Genomic DNA, 16,739 nt, shown 5'->3' with positions numbered 1-16,739 from the left:
GATGTTATTGTAACGGTTGCAAAACCTCTAACAACCTTGCCAAACCTGTTTAATGAACTGTCCATTTTCAATAAACTATCCGGGTACAAGATAAATAACAGTAATTCGGAGGCTTTAAATAACCTGAGGCAGGAGACAGTCAAACTGATTAAACTCAATTTTGATTTCATGTGGCAGCAATCCTCTTTGAAATACCTGGGAGTGTTCTTAACTAAGGACTATGATTCACTTTACCAGGCTAATTATCCCAAAATATTGAAGGTACTAAAAGCCGACCTCTTGGTATGGACTAAATGAAATATATCCTGGATGGGAAGAGTCCAATCAGTGAAGATGAATCTGTTACCCAGGCTGCTTTAGCTCTTCCAGACCCTCCCCATTCCAGTCGTAACTTCGGACAAACTCCAATCCTTAGTTTCCAAATGCATTTGGAATAACAAGAGACCCAGACTTAACCGTAGGTTGCTGACCAGACCCACCGGAACAGGGGGGCTGGCACTCCTCTGCCTTCTCTCGTACTACAGGGCAGCACAAGCTAGTCAATGGGTAGCATGGCATGCCATCCCATTACTTAGGAGATGGGTCTCCTTAGAGGCCCAACCCCCATAGAAAATATTCTCTGGCTCGCTACCCGAGTAGGCTTCCTGAAACACCCCATCTTGCCGACGATCACACACTCCCTCAGACTGTGGGACAGGCTTAAGTTTAAATATAAGCGTAGTTGTCCAAATTCTCTAATGACCCCTTTCTTTGGGGACAAAGACTTCTCCACGGGGTGCTCCAAATAAATCTTTGTGAAATGGCGGCAACCAAACGTCAGCAGACTCTTTCACATTAGCCATGACCTTAAGATTACTCCCTTTGACAAACTGGTAAAGGACAGTGGAATCCGTCGGGTAAGATCTTCCGATATCTCCCGATAAGGGCTTTTTATGCAAAAATTCTGCCCACTAACCCTATCTTTCTGTTTGAGTGACTCTGTCTGAGAGCAGACTCCCACCAGAGGTTGATTTCGGAGTTGTACGGCCAATTCTCTCTACCAACTGTAGACCCCCAGGGTAAGCTTGTATTTATGGGAAAATGGGACAATGATCTGGGGGAGGAGCTAGAGGAGGACGACTGGGAGATCTTCAAGTATTTGCTCTACTAGAAAACGCATACAAAGTTATGACTCGTTGGTACAACACCCCCGAAAATATTGCTAAATATGTCCCAGGCTACTTCCCCATATGTCCCAAAGGTTGCGGTGAAGTAGCCTCCCTCCTACATATGTGGTGGTCCTGCCCCGAGTGCAGGACCTTTGGAGACGGGTAAGATCCTGAATCCAGCAGATCCTGGGTTCAGATATTCCCCTAGATCCGTGGTTGTTTCTGTTGAACAAACCACTCCAAGACCATACAAGGGCTGAAAATAAATTAATAACTCACATTATTACAGCAACAAGATGCGCAATAGCGAGCCTTTGGAAACAGGACAAGCTACCGCCAATTATTTTTATTAGTATCAAGGTTTGGTTTATATGTATGATGGAAAAACTGGCTAGTTTCCTGAACCGCACATACCACAATTTCCAGAAGGTATGGCTGCCCTGGATAGTGTATGCAGGTAGTCCACATATTCATCTGGATTCCCTGAGTCTATATTCCTATGGGATGAATCAATTGTATATCTCTGCTAGGGACTGTACAGGTCTGCACCCTTCCATAGGCTACCCACTATGATTCTTTTTCTCTCACCTATCCGAGCCCCCTGGGGTTGGTCTACAGAGTAGATAGAGAAACTGCCCCGCATCGACCACACACACTATTCAATATTAAAACTGCAAATATCAAGTAATGCTGATTCACCTTGGTGCTGTCCCTACACCCCCCCCCTCCTAACCCCCTTTTTCTTCTATGTACTCGCCCCCCAATCCCACCTCCCCCCCCCCCCAAAAAAACACCCGCCCTCTAATGTATGCTTGTATAACTCTGCTTGGAAAATCAATTTTAAAAAAAATATAAGTTGGGGGGAAAAAAATAATTTGATCCTCACTACCAACATATAAACTCTCTCTCTCTCTCCCTCTCCCTCTCCTTCTCCCTCTCCCAGAGAGAGAGGAGTGAGAGAGAGGGGACAGGGATATTGAAGGAGAGGATCTGTGTGTGACTGCTGCCTATCCCTGGAGTATTGAGGGGTCCTGTTAGAAACTTGTAGAGAGGAGGCCAGAGGGTAGAGAGGAGGCCAGCTGAGCTGCCTGCTGAAAGGTGCCCACGGAGGTGGGCCTGTCAGGGGAACCTCCCTTCTACTAGTCTACAGCAAGCAGCCTGGACAGGCACCTCCACGGACACCTTCAAGCAGGCCACCTCTGCGTATCAGGCCAGATTAGCTTTGCCGGCAGGATAGTGAGGGAGAGAGGCAGCTGCTGGGGGTCGGCAACCTGCAGTGAGTCGCAAGTAGTAGCGGAAAGAGCCGCAGGTTGCCGACCCCTGGACTAATTCATACAGTACATCATTTTGTTTCAAAAGACATGGAATTGGTTAATAGAAACCCTATTGAATATTTAAGAAAAGGCTGGTTTTGATTCAAGAAGGTTATCATGGAAAAACACTAAAATTTACATCATTATCATTGGGGTTTACAAACTGTTTCTCGCCACTGTATGTGGTAAGGATAGAGTGTATATCTTTAATTGATTCAAAGCCTTTTAAAGCCACTAAAAACTCAGACACCTATAGGTTTAAATATGAAGTGAGATTTGATTGATTTTCTAAAGCGATGTATTCATCTTCTATGATAGACACATAATAAAATAATAAATATGGTGTGATATTTATTATTTTATTATATTTATTGCATTTACATATACAGGAGGGCCCCGGGTATACGGCGGGTTCCGTTGCAGGGGCCCGCCGTATAGTGAAAATCGCCGGAAAGCGGATCCGGCGATTTTCAGTGATTTTGCATGTGCAAATCGGCATTTTTGCCGTTCTGCGCATGTGCGACCTATGGTCTGCGCGCGCAAATTACAGTATGCGTGCGCAAACTACGGTCTGCGCATGCGCGCCGGGCGCACCCGCCCGTTCTGCACATGCGCGACTGAGGATCCAAGATGGCGTCCCCCTTCTCGGTGCCGCCTTATCAGCAGATCGCCGAGAAGCGGGGCCCTGCTGTACATCTATATTAATCTTTATATTGTATCTATCTATGACCCTAACTTGTTTTTTCTGTTTAAGAATTATTATTATTATTATTGTTTATTTATAAAGCACCAACATATCCTGCAGTGCAGTACAATGGCGCAAACAGATATAAAAGGTAACGAGTACCTTGCTCGTGAGAGCTTACAATCTAGAAGATGTATTATTTATATATTGTACATATAACATTGTGTCTTTTTATTGGTTCCTTTATGATGACGTATTTCAGTGTCGTCTTTATCTTCCAGAGTGGCTATATAGATATACAGTACTCCTTCATAAAGTGTCTGGCGCAAAACGCATTGGGGGAACTTCATCCCCTTTTAGCCATTACTTAATAAAGCTTTTGGTTTTATTTTAATATATACATTGGCGTCCCCAAGCATCAATTCATCTTGTTTGTATACTGCTATTGGTTTTGTATACTTTGAGACTCTCTCAAAACTCTCTCCTGTCTTCCCAATCCCATTTGCATCTTTAGTATTTGAAAACCTGGGTTTACTCAATATCCTCCAGGCCATATTTTAGAGCATGGTTTTTACTTACTTTGTATAGTGACACCTGTCAAAAACCGATCAATGTTATAATTGCAATAGTGGTAGATTTTAAATACTTATTATTTTACTGGATTCTTGCTTTTGCATAAACTGCTTTTGTCCCACAAAAGTTCCACTTCTCTAGAACAAAACTCCTCTGTGCCAGAATAGACTTTCTGGTTATCTTAGATGTAACCTCAAGTTCCCTTACTGTGTGATACTTTTCTTAATGTTTCTTCTTTTACTGAATTTTTCTCCTGAGAACAGTAGATTTCAGTGGTTCTTCAACCAATCTTAACCATAGGATCAATTTGTGATTCACTTGAATATATTTTTGGTTGCAATAACCTTTTTCTCAGGATTGTGTCTACTGTATATTCTGAAATTGCAGTTACTATAAAATATCATATGTGTTTTTTATATTATTTGAAAAGTCCTAATGTGTATGGTAGTATTTTTTTTTTTTTTTTTTTAACAATCAGACAATTTGAAATTAGCATATTGTAGACTCATGTTTCAACAAGCGATGAGAAATCTATAATACTACCTGAATGTATGAATGAGTGCAAAAATGAGACAAACTTTAGTACAGGCTGGAGTAACATAAGTCACGATTAGTAAGTTTGATAAATGTGTTTTAGATACATATTCCCTTACATAATTGCATTGTACATTGTCTAATAACAGTTATGGTATATTCTATACTTAAAATTCCTCGACTACATTTCTAATGTTTCTCTTTTTTCAGTAAAGCAATCTTATGTGATACTGTCTTCTGGTATAATGTATCACTTGTGAGCCCATTCACATGTCTCGGACAGGTCTGCAACCCTGCTTCTCGCCATGATCTCTTGGCATACAATGCTTCCACTGCAGCCAGGGATTCTGGGAAATTACATGCAAATGAGCGCGCAGTGTCACCTTTTGCTTCTTATCCATATTTAGTGTGTGCTCATTGGCATATCATTTCCCAGAATCCCTAGCTGCAGTGGAAGCACTGTATGCTGAGAGATAAAGCGGAAAGAGCGTTGCAGACCTGTCTGAGACGTGAATGTGCTCACAAGGGGTATTTTTATAAGCTGGAAAGTCAGTATAGCCATCATCACACCAATGAGACCCAAAAGGTTTAAACAGCTGTATGTGAGTACTGTTGGTTTACGGGCTATGCAATTCTTAAACACAGGCTGTGCTGAAAAGTTGTATAATAAAGCATGCATAAGCTTATAGGGGTCCATGTTAAAATGGATAAGAAGCAAAAGATAACACGGTGTACTCATTTTCATGTCATTTCCCAGAATCCCTGGCTGCAGTAGAAGCACTGTATGCTAAGTGATGATGGGGAAAGACAGGGTTGCAGGTCTGTCAGAGATGTAAATGTGCTCACAAGTGATATTTTTATTTCCTGTACGGTGGGGGGGGGTTTACTTTTATTTACCCACCATAACTTATTTAATGTTTGATATAATTTATAATATATAATACTTTTTTTGTCATGGTGTTGATTTTTATCATCTGCACATTTTTAAAGTGAAACATCTTTGCTATCACCTACATGGTTTTGATGGGAAAAATCCCTTGTGTTGTAACAAAACTCCATAACGGAAGTGGCGTCATGCTACTACTGTGCGCGCGCCACATCCGCGCATGCGCAGACTTTAAAATGCTCCCCTCACACTTCCAGCCTGCACTGTGCCCGCGCTCGCGCCACACCCGCGTATGTGCAGACCTCAAAGCCCTTCCCTCACACTTCCAGCCCGCACTCTGCGCGTACCCGTGCTCGCTACACACCTCAAAGCTCTTCCCTTCCATTCCAGCGCACACAGAGGTTGGAGCCAGCGATGTGATGTGGCGCCCGGGCTCGCCACACATGCGCAGTGGCGGCCGGGCTCGCCACACATGCGCAGTGGCGGCCGGGCTCGCCACACATGCGCAGTGGCGGCCTGGCTCGCCGCACATGCGCATGTGCAGACCTAAAAATGTTTTCCCATAAACAGGTGGGCCCACTCCCAATGCTACACACAGACACACACACACACTGTCACAGTGTCACACTGTGACATACACACAGTCACACACAATCACACGGCATGCACGCGCAAGTTTTGGATCTATAGTGCAAGCAGTGACGTGCACGGCTGGGAGGCGTGGCCATGACGTCACAGTGTTAGGCCGCACTGTGATTGGCTCACAGTGTCACATGGCGCGCCAACAGCGCGAAGACAAATTTCATGTCTTTCCTCAGATCTGCCGCAACAACATCCACGGCCATGCACGCGCGTCTCAACTATATCAAGGTCAGACGCACACATGCAATTATCATTGGCGCGCGCGCGTGCTCACTATATTAGAGACCTAAGTGTTTGATGCTACTCACTGTTTGTATGTTTAATGTGTTTTAATATTTATGTAATATATTTGCATTTTGAAATATTATTTTCTGTTATCTATCTATATATTTAGCTTTCTTAAACTCAAGGGAATCTGTGTTATGTAGCATGGAGTATTTATAAAATTAACTTCATCTGAAAATATGCAGTATAAAAATGTTGTTTTAGTGGGAGGTTAAAATCTGAAACACACCTTTACAAAGCCAAATTAATATCACATGCTGTAAGCATCTAACACTTATGGCAAGATTAATGCTAACTTTAAAATGGAAAAATAAGAAAACCTTCTATATTATTGCAGTTGTTCCCAACCTTCTTTACATTGTGCACCCCCTCTTCCTCCAACACCTACTGTAATTAATAAATTGTATTGCCTTTTCATCAGTCTATTGCTAAGAAAACAGTTTGACAAAACCCAGGCAGCCCAGTGTCCTCAGCTCATTGAGGGAACACACATGTAAAAAGGCCCCAAACTGCACCTCAGTGTGTGCAGACAGCATGGATGGTATAGCTGTCCATTACTGTGGGAGATTCCAAAGTCACATCTCACATGCCGCTGTGGTGCAAAGCATTGTGGTGAGGAACTTTGAAAGCTGCTGCTGTAATTGACAGCTATACCACCCACGCTAAGGTGCAGTTTATTAATAAAATATTGTACCAGGAAAAAAATTACATTTATAGATACCTCTTGATTTCAAGTATGGCCTGAGCACAAAGTAAAGTTGACACTATTACAAGTTACAGTTACAAACATGTTTCAAGTAGGAAACAGACAAAGTCTGTAAGGAACTTTGTCTGGAAGCGGATAAGAGGTACTCGGGCAAATAAGCCCAGCAGAGTGAGGTGATCGGTATGAGAAGGAAAAGCGACCGGATTTTTTTATTGAACCATGGGACTATAAGCAGGTTTCTGGAGATGTTTCTAAGGAGATAAGTGCTGTCTACAGTAGGGGTGAGAAGTCGACTCAGATAATTGGGTAGTGTCCAGAAAGTACTTGAAGGTAAGACAGGAAAGATGTACATTGCATCTGGACTTAAGGGAAAGTCAACCTAGTCCAATTAACATATCACAATGGCACAGTGTTAACGTTACATAATAAGACAAGACTGCATATTGAGTCGTAAAGAATATAACGTTTGCTGAAGTCAATTTTGGGTGCTGTACCATACACTATATCCCCATAGTCATTACTTGGCATTAGCATCTGCTATGCAGTGCGGTTTCTGACCAGTGGGCTTAGGCAGGATTTATATTTCTATAAAGTACACACAGTTTTGGATATATGTCAGTTTGTCAATATATAAACCAAATGTTAAATTGTAGTCAAAGCCACACACCCAAATATTTAAAGCTAGTAACTGAGGCAATATTAGTGTTAAAGCTGGTTCTAATCATTAGCTCTATTGTGGGACGCTTCAGAAATGTTACCTTAGTCCCACATGCCATAGTAATTGTTGTGTCAGTATTTAATAACAGTTTGTTTTGGGTGATCCAGTTTTCAACCTTGGTAAAATCAGATTGCAGTACATTTTCAAGGTTAGAGGGGCTGGGAATGATCGAATCATCAGCATACATCTGTAGAGAAGTTGTCTTGCAAACTGTGGGCAGGTCATTTATAACAACCGTTTGTGGCCTTTTAAGTATTCACGCTGGTTCAGGAACCCACTATACTGCCTGGGATCCTCTATTATATATTACATCTTTTGGAGACACCCCCCTGTTGGGGATGGACACAAACATACTGTAGAGCAATTTGTTTAGAAAAAACTTTCAGCTTTATTAAATAACAGTGAAAAATTTCACAGAAACGTATTTCCAATTTTAAACTTTCTTCCTGTCCATAACAATTTCCCCAAATTATGTTGAAGAAAACCTGATATTCTATAGAAAATAAATACAATCCTTTTACAGGCATACCCCGCATTAACGTACGCAATGGGTCCAGAGCATGTATGTAAAGCGAAAATGTACTTAAAGTGAAGCACTACCTTTTTCCCACTTAATCGCTGCTTCAGTTGAGGTAGGGAGCCGGTATTGCTGTTCAGGACGTGCTGGCATGCGCATGCGCGAGCTGCCGTTTGCTTATTGGGCGAGGGGAATCAGAGCGTCACTACTATGGCGGTCTGTAGTGCAGAATAAGTGTCCGTAGTCGCGAAGCAAGCGTACGGACACAGGGGTATGGGGCTATGGAAAAAACCAGGGCACTGCGGATTTCTGCTAGAAAATGTATTATAAGCCAATAGTTGACGTTTCAGCCTCAAGGGCCTTCCTCAAAAGCAAATGCCTTTTTATGGGGCTATTGAAAATATGTCCTTAGTCGCGAGTGTACTTAAAGTGAGTGTCCTTAAACAGAGGTATGCCTGTATAGAGTTCCAGCTAATCCATGCTGAACACTGCCCTCTAGATACTGTGAGGGACTGAAGGGTTGGCTCCCTCACTCTGCAGGCAGTCAGACCACAACCCTATGTATGCTGTGCTAGGATGTGGACAATTAACTCAAGAGCAGGGCTTTAAAAGGCAGGACGTGGCTCTCATTTTGAGTACATTTAAAATGTATTTTTAAATTGATTTATTACTACAACTTAAAAAAAACAAAAAAAAACACAATTCCATTATTGAGTGCTCAGCTTATTACTAGAGATCTTCAAAAATGTTTCTAAATTGCACTGCAAAAATTGATTCAGTCTTCTACAGTAAGTCAGTATTTTTCAACAGGTTCCTAAGAAGCCTTGGGTTCCCCAGGAATCCTTAAAGGTCTCCCTGCAATCTTCAAGTCTTTTGAAAATGGTACCAAATACAGAAGAATTTACAATGCATCTAATCTCCGACGTGCTATTAAAGAGGGTTGGGGTTCCTTACAATGCATCTGATCTCAGATGCGCAATCAGAGAGGGTTGGGGGTTCTTACAATGCATCTGATCTCAGCAATATATTTGCATATGTTTTGTTTATTGAATATGAGATTAACTCCAGAACATTATAAATGTGCTACCCTTCATTTAAATCTCAGCGTTTTGGGGTATCCTGTAAAGATGCTTTAATTTATTTTGGAAATCGATAGGCCCAAATAATGTATATAGCATACACTTTTTATTTCTAGATATTTCTCTGATTTTATTTATCATGCTGCTTACACACAGTTTTATGGTTTACTATTGTTTCTGTATGCTGTTGGGGTCGTATTTAAAAATATATATATAATATATATATATATTTTTTTTTTTTTTTTTACGTATGTTTACTTTTTGTACAAGGCTGAAAAACATTATATTGGTATTGCATAGAATTAAGTATTTTTGTACAAGTTCATATTCATTTGAACGTAGGTAATTTTAAAGAATATTCATTTATTGGGACTTTCATGGAAAACATTAGTAGTACTGTACTAAACTAAAAGGGTTAAGATAAACATTCTCTTTTTTGTGAGACTGCATCCAAACGTCTTCTGAAAAAATACATTGTTTTTTAGAATAAATGTCAAATAATACACATAGGTGTAAATCTCATTTGTGTTTTGGAAAAGAAAACCAATTGATCTATTACCCATTTTCTATGCACGCAGAAAAGTACCTTTTTTATTTATATCGTGCTTGTGTATCTAATTTTAGTACTGAGCAATAGGGGATTTGAGAAACGATTGCTAAAAACAGGAAATGTGGTTAAATAAGTGGGTACGTTCCAAAAGTGTTTCCAAAATTTGTCTACACAGAGTGACTTGAAGTCTACTGAACATACTGAATCGATAATACAGTACAATAAGATCTAAGTAACTTCTCAGAAATGTCTTGCAAATACAAAGATGTAATACTGCTGATCATTTAGATACTTTAGAACTTTCCACCACTACTCAGAATACAGTTCTAGAATGTGCACAGTGCTATTTCTCTGTCCAATCGTGTAATAGTTGCTGACATCACCTGCTCCATCCTGGAGTTGCCTTTTCAGTTCATTCACTTGATCTGCCCATAAAGGTAAAAAGTGAAGATAGAAGATGTTTTCAAATGCTTAATGTCAAACTTCCTAGCCGCAACCAAAAAAAAATGTTTCCTTTGGGGTTTTTCATGTTTATTTTTTTCAAAGAGCAGTAAGTGCTTAGTAGCAGAGAGGAAAGAGCATTGTAAAAAGTTTCTGTTCGTTTTGCTTCATTCTACAATGCATCTGCTTTCTTTTGTGCTTATTACATTGGTATATATTTACTGGAAGCACTTATTAGAAGTGGAGCAATCTGTGTACATTTGTTATTCACTGCAGACAGCAGCTTTTTTGTGCTCCTGGGGAAATCCCAAATCTGACTTATGCCTTTGTCATTAGACTAGTAGTAGGCGAGAAGCGCTGATAATGGGATGTGTGGGTGGGGACAATTCGCTCAGACATGACATACTCAGCAACAGGTGAGTATGCAAGCCACTAAAGCCTCTGACCACCTGTTGAGTAAATTAATTTTTAAAGGTTAGGGAATTCTAGAAGAAAAGGTCTTCTTTTCAAATGCCGTGAGAATTCAAAACCCAGTGTGTTTATCTTTTGGGTGAGACGCCCCTTTTGTGGTATGGTTACCTGCCTTAAAATTACACATACTGCTGTTACCTGTAGCATCTAGAGTTACACCAAGCACATGAGAGGAGCATTCAGATATAATTTATTTTAAGGTCCTTGGGAAAATTAGTAATAAAGGCATTATCAATATATTAAGCACCTATACATTTTGTTACGATTTCAGAGAAGCCACTGAAGACCTCATCTTAATTAGCAATTGCAGCATCACTGACTTGATATTGAATTATGGCAAACCAACTTTCGAGTCTCCTTGAACATTCAGTTTTTATTTTTTAGATCTGGGGTGAGTTACAAATGTATGAATAAGTTGCAGTCAACAAAGGCAAGTATGTGTGTTGTATCTGCACAGTAAGGTGACCGAGAGAAATAGAAAGCATTGAGATGCGTAGTCCTCATTCTCCAATTAGGAGAAGCAGTATTCTGATTAGTGTGTGTATAGACAAACTCACTATTGGAAAAAAAAAGCATCTTTTAACATAGCTTCAGAAACATTATTTACAAGTTTACTCACTGAACAAGCTATTTTCCATTGCTTGTGCCTCACCAGCATAATATAATTATGCTGGAAGTGGTTAGGTTAGTGTGATGACTACTTGAAGAGAAAAAAAAAGAAACCTCTGTGTACACTTAAACACGTAGGTAATTGTTTATACGGCACAGACAGGATGCTTAAATTTTAATTTTAATTTACATTTAGAGCCTACCGTAAGCCCCGAAGAAGGTCCCTCGAGACCCAAACATTGGCACTCCCATGGCATTTTACGAATGTTTATAATTATTTGTTTTTTAATGTGGATTATTCTTTGGTATGCTATCTGGCTTATCATTTTTGTGATGACTACTTAAATCCTACAGGTATTATAAAGGAATTCACCCATTATTAGAACTCTTGCTGTTTTTCGTCTTTATACAGTATGCATTGTTTTATGGGGCAGCCTAATACAAAAGTGAAGTATAGTTTCTACTTTTAATAGGTAAATGGAGCTGATTGGCACTTTTTCAAAAAATCGGAGAAGTATAAGTATTTTTTTAAGTTCTTTGTTTGCAAAGTAATTCTCATTATCATATGCTTGAATTGAGCAGACCCAGAGAAAGGCAAAACATACATTTGTCACTAGATCGACATAAGATTGTTACTTTAAAGATGATTGAATCTTTCTAAGGAAGAGACGTACACTGATAAAATATTTAATGATAAATGTTGGGACTTGTTTCTGGTGACTTCCCCTTTTAAGCGAGACAAGAGTTATCCTTATCTACCTAACTACCTACATTTATTGCGTATATAAAGTTGCTAGAGCACTCTAGAATTAATGTAACGATGGGATACTTGGCATTAATGTGATTAGCTTTTCAGCATTATTCTTACATAGAACTGATGCTGTACTCGGCACTTTACAAACAAAGGTTTAGCCTGGGATAAATGTGCATTTAATGCTATTCATGGTCGAAGTCCGGCGGGACCAGAGGGTGACCAGACTAACATAATCACTTTGAGTATCGATCATGTGGTCGCCGTCAGGGATGTGTATGGAAGTGGAACGTCCGACAATTACTTGTGCTTTAAAGCGGGCTCCCCCTAGAAAATGAGCACATTTACATGATGTTCCCATAGAGAGCCAGCCCATGTTATGTTTAAGGAATATCATAAGTGCACCATTAAGGTTAGGCAAGGGTAAGTGCTATAGATTGGACTAGGAACATTACTAGTTCATGCTCTGTTGATGACCCAGTCTATGCACTTGGTACTTTGATCCAATAGTGTTACAGGCTGCTAGAAAATTGTGGGAACTACTCTGGGATTGTTGGTATTTAATGTACTTTTTAATGGGAAACAGCTTGGATTAAAAACACTATGTGTAAATTATTACAGGGATTTTCATTGCACTCAATTATGAAAAAACTACCAAATGGGAAAAGTTAAAAAAAAATGCATTATAAGGTGCCCGCCACTCAAATCGTGTGGCCACACGGGCAAAGCAACGGAAAAATTAGAGAGCTGGGGGGGGGGGGCAGCACTCAATATGAGAAACTCACTGTTTCTAAAATTTCTTTGCATCTTTCCGAAAATGGAAAAGCTATATCCTGCTATTATTGTTTGTGTTTTTTTTTTTTTTAAATGAGCATGCTGCACAATAATTTAGAAAAGCACGTTGTCAGGCACTGCACATGGAGAAGGCAGCTTGTGAAGTAACTTCTCAATGTGAAAGTCATTGTAGTAACCAACTTCTTTAAAACTTAGCCACGAACCTTATAATTCAGGTTTTGTTTGAAACCTGTAGTACTACAGAAATGTCTCAGAGGTAACCCCTAGAATAAAGTAGAAATGTAATTCATTTTAGTGTATCAATGTTTAACATAGTGAACTATTACATAAATGATGATTCAGTTGAACATTTGTGTTTAAAATGCTTTATCACAGGTAAAACATTTTAATGTTACCTTAGTTACAATGTTGCGTTTCACGGGTTTTTAATACAGTATATATAGGATTCTCAGATCCTAAATTACATCATAGAAATCCAGAAACAGAATACTAACTGCAAGGAACCAACTCACATCCGACTAGTACAAAATTAAATAAGCATTGTTCACGTATGACACACCTGTGAGCATGTGACCTTTATATGGGACAATGGTTAATACACAGCTCTCTGGCTGGCCCACTTTTCACTTTCCGCGAAGGTCCCTCACATGAAAAATATCTCCCCTAAATTCGGCCCAATATACAGTACTATTTGTCACAAACCGCAAACTTGTGCGCATGTGACTTATATACTGTATGCAACATGGGTTAATATACACGGCTAAATTAGCCAAATCACCTTTCAACTCCGCAAGGTACTTCAAATTAGTTAATATTTACCCTTACGCGGTTGCAATTTAATCTATCCTCCGCCACGATCAAAATAGAAATGCAAACAAAATATGTATCTGCCAGGGTCTAGTGCTCCCTGTTTATGAAAGAAAAACTATGCACTTAACACAAACAAATCCGTGCAAAATGTGTCCGAAAATGTACTTAACTCTCTACTAAGCGTGCACCTGATTCGTCTCATTGCAACGAATGCAAATATGTAGTTGTTATTCGCTTCAGGCCAACAATATCTTATATTTAATATATGTTCTCTTTTGTGGAATACCTTCTTTGCCACGCCCCCTGAACCTTGTAGAACCCTCCAAAGAATGTATTTAAAAGGGCCTTTAAACTGTTTTTATTTATTTCTAGTGTAAGGTGGCCGTATTTTAGACCATCCCTGTCAAAGCAGATGCTGGCACTGTCCTATACAACCTAGACCTGCCTTGACAGGTCATAAAAACAATTCTTGTATTTTTAACACAATTTGTAACCAACGTTAACCCCTGATGTACCATATTGTTTAAAATACTTAATATATAATGACATTATCATGACAAGCATGATGAGCTTAATAATGTTCCTTTTCTTTTAGTGCTGTGTCTTGGGCAAATATCTAAATAGCTTTCACATAAATCTTCTTTTTGATGCCAGTAAATGAAACCCACCTTTGGCAGCAGCCAGGTTGACACCTAAGTAGAACCAGGTTTTGGATGACTAAAGCATTAATAATAATTTACAGTATTGCATTCTTTATTGAGCTTTCAACTTGAAAACACTTTGTTTCATTGTTTTTTCATGCTACAGTATATTCATTACTCTACGCTGCTTTGCCATGACACCAGTAAGGACACTATTAGACGGTCAATAGAGTCTTCATTCATAACCAATCTAACAAAACGCCATATCAGTAGCTAGAAATAGGGAGCTTAGTATAGCTAAGCCATCAGAACTTTGATGGTCCACCTGGGATCTTGCGCTCCTTTGGAATGTTGTCTGGCTGATTAGAATTACACTTGGCAGTACTTTCTGGATGCATGCCATGTATTGTGAACATTAAAGACCTCATAGGAATAATTTGACAGAAATAAGCATAGGTTTTTGGATTATTACACAAGAGAAGTGTTCTGAAACAGGAACTGTTCACGAAAAAAGGACATTAATTACTGTTGTGGTGATCCAGCTTTTCTGTCTGCTAAAATCATGGTTAGTTCTGAAAGTTTAAACAAAATACAGGTATGGTAAGATTGTTAGATGTGCATTTGACCTGCAGTCCTAAATCATCAAGTCATTTAGCAACTGATTTGCCCTTTCCCCCCCTCTGTTTTTGATGTTCAGGTGTCAGAAACTATTTGAAGGAAGCATTAGTGAACATTATTGCCGTGCATGCAGAGGTAAGCTTGTTTTCAAATGCTGGACTGTGCTTTTAGAAGCATTGGTTTTGTTATAGACACGATTTATTCCCATGTATGTGTGTGTATATATATATATATATATATATATATATATATATATATATATATATATATATATATATATATATATATACAGTGGTTGACAAATCACCAAAAAATCTACTCGCCACACAAAAAAATCTACTCGCCACCTAGTACCAAACGTGTGCTGCTTGGGCCAATATTTACTCGCCCGGGGGTTAAATCCACTCGCCCGGGGCGAGCAAATGTATAGGTTTGTCGAACACTGTATATATATATATATATATATATATATATATATATATATATATATATATATATATATATATATATATATATATATATATATGCAAATATATGCAAATATATGCAAATATAGCTGTATGCTCATCTGCATGTCTTAGGCAGGTCTGCAACCCCGCCTTTCCCCATTATCACCCAGCATACAGCACTTCCACTGCAGCAAGGGATTCTGGGAAATGACATGCAAATGAGCACACAGTGTCACATATATATATATATATATATATATATATATATATATTTATTAATAATAATCAAGCACTACATGTTATGGTACACCTCCCTAAGTTGATATTTGAGATAGTCACTCGTGTGAAAATACAGGATGTTAGTTTCCTAAAGCGAGAGCTCCACCAATACTGGCCTATGCTGTACATCCTAGCTGCTATCTACAGATAGCAGAATTATCTTTTTTCATGCAGACAGCACTGCTAGGCGCTTATGTGCTGTAATTAATTTTCTTTAGTGCAGGTTAACGTGAGTAGAGAAGGCACCAGAATTCAGGGGGCGGGAGACAGCCCTTTCATCAGTTGAAATATGAAATTCCACACGATGAAGGATCTGCGTCCACCGTAACATTGTGCTTTCTCTACTCACATTAACCTACAATAAAAAAAATGAATTGCATATAAGCATCTAGCAAGTACTGTGTGTGCGGCAGGGAAAAGACAATTCTGCTACCAATGACTTAACGGGAGAAGGTTCCCTGCCATCCTCCCGAACCAGCACCACCGCATTACAAGAAAAATACCTGACCTTAAACAAGTGAGTGCAACAGTGATCCATATAAAATATTTTAGCATGTCTATATACAGATTCAGGAGCCATTTGGTAAAGAGGTACACTGATTGCTAGATCTTGCCACTTCTGGGACACCAGAGAGAAAATAATCTCAAAGGTTTCCTCTGTGGCATCTTTGGCTAAATACTTATTGTCAGCTACTCAGACTTTACTGTGTTACTTAGGAGTCTTACCATTTGTATTTATTTATTAAACTATTGAGGGCTAAAATGTGTGGTCAAACGTATATCGTCAGCCCTTTTGTCTGTTCCATGCAGTAGATGTGTCATTCATTTTCTATTACCATAGCAAAGGTGACAAAGGCAAGTATACTGTATGTAACAAAGAGAAGCAGCAAGAGTATGTCTTTATGCACCATAATATAAACATGTAGCAAAATATTTATTCCCAATAAACTTCTTTGAAAGCATTTTATAATATGCCTCAGATTCAACTATCACACAAAGCAATACTGCAGTCCTTAAGTAAAAGAGCATAGCTTGTTCTTCTTTAGCATTTACTCTCTTTCATAGTAAACACGCAGCACATATACGTGAATCTATTTACTGAGAAATCGAATTAAAGCAGGTACATCTGATGTAAATGTAACATAAGCTACTAGAAACTAAAACAAAACATACAATGTTCTCAGTAGTTCAGAATCAAGTTAAAATGAGTTCAGCCCAATGATTATTATTACAATTCAG

At 39.1% G+C, this 16,739-nt stretch overlaps 1 protein-coding gene across 3 annotated transcripts in view; it reads left to right on the top strand.

Moving 5' to 3' along the window:
• The window catches only part of EXOC2 (exocyst complex component 2), a 156,927-nt gene that overhangs the window by 134,148 nt on the left and 6,040 nt on the right, over nt 1-16,739 (top strand). For all 3 annotated transcript variants that reach the window (XM_075585813.1, XM_075585815.1, XM_075585814.1), the window contains exon 24: nt 14,852-14,907. In XM_075585813.1, coding sequence (XP_075441928.1) covers nt 14,852-14,907 — 56 coding nt within the window. The remainder of the gene's footprint in view (nt 1-14,851; nt 14,908-16,739) is intronic.

The sequence above is a fragment of the Ascaphus truei genome, chromosome 2 (genome assembly GCF_040206685.1).
Source record: "Ascaphus truei isolate aAscTru1 chromosome 2, aAscTru1.hap1, whole genome shotgun sequence".
NCBI lineage: Eukaryota > Metazoa > Chordata > Amphibia > Anura > Ascaphidae > Ascaphus > Ascaphus truei.
The sequence above is the reverse complement of the archived record's forward strand: the minus strand, read 5'-3'. Positions and strand labels throughout refer to the sequence as shown.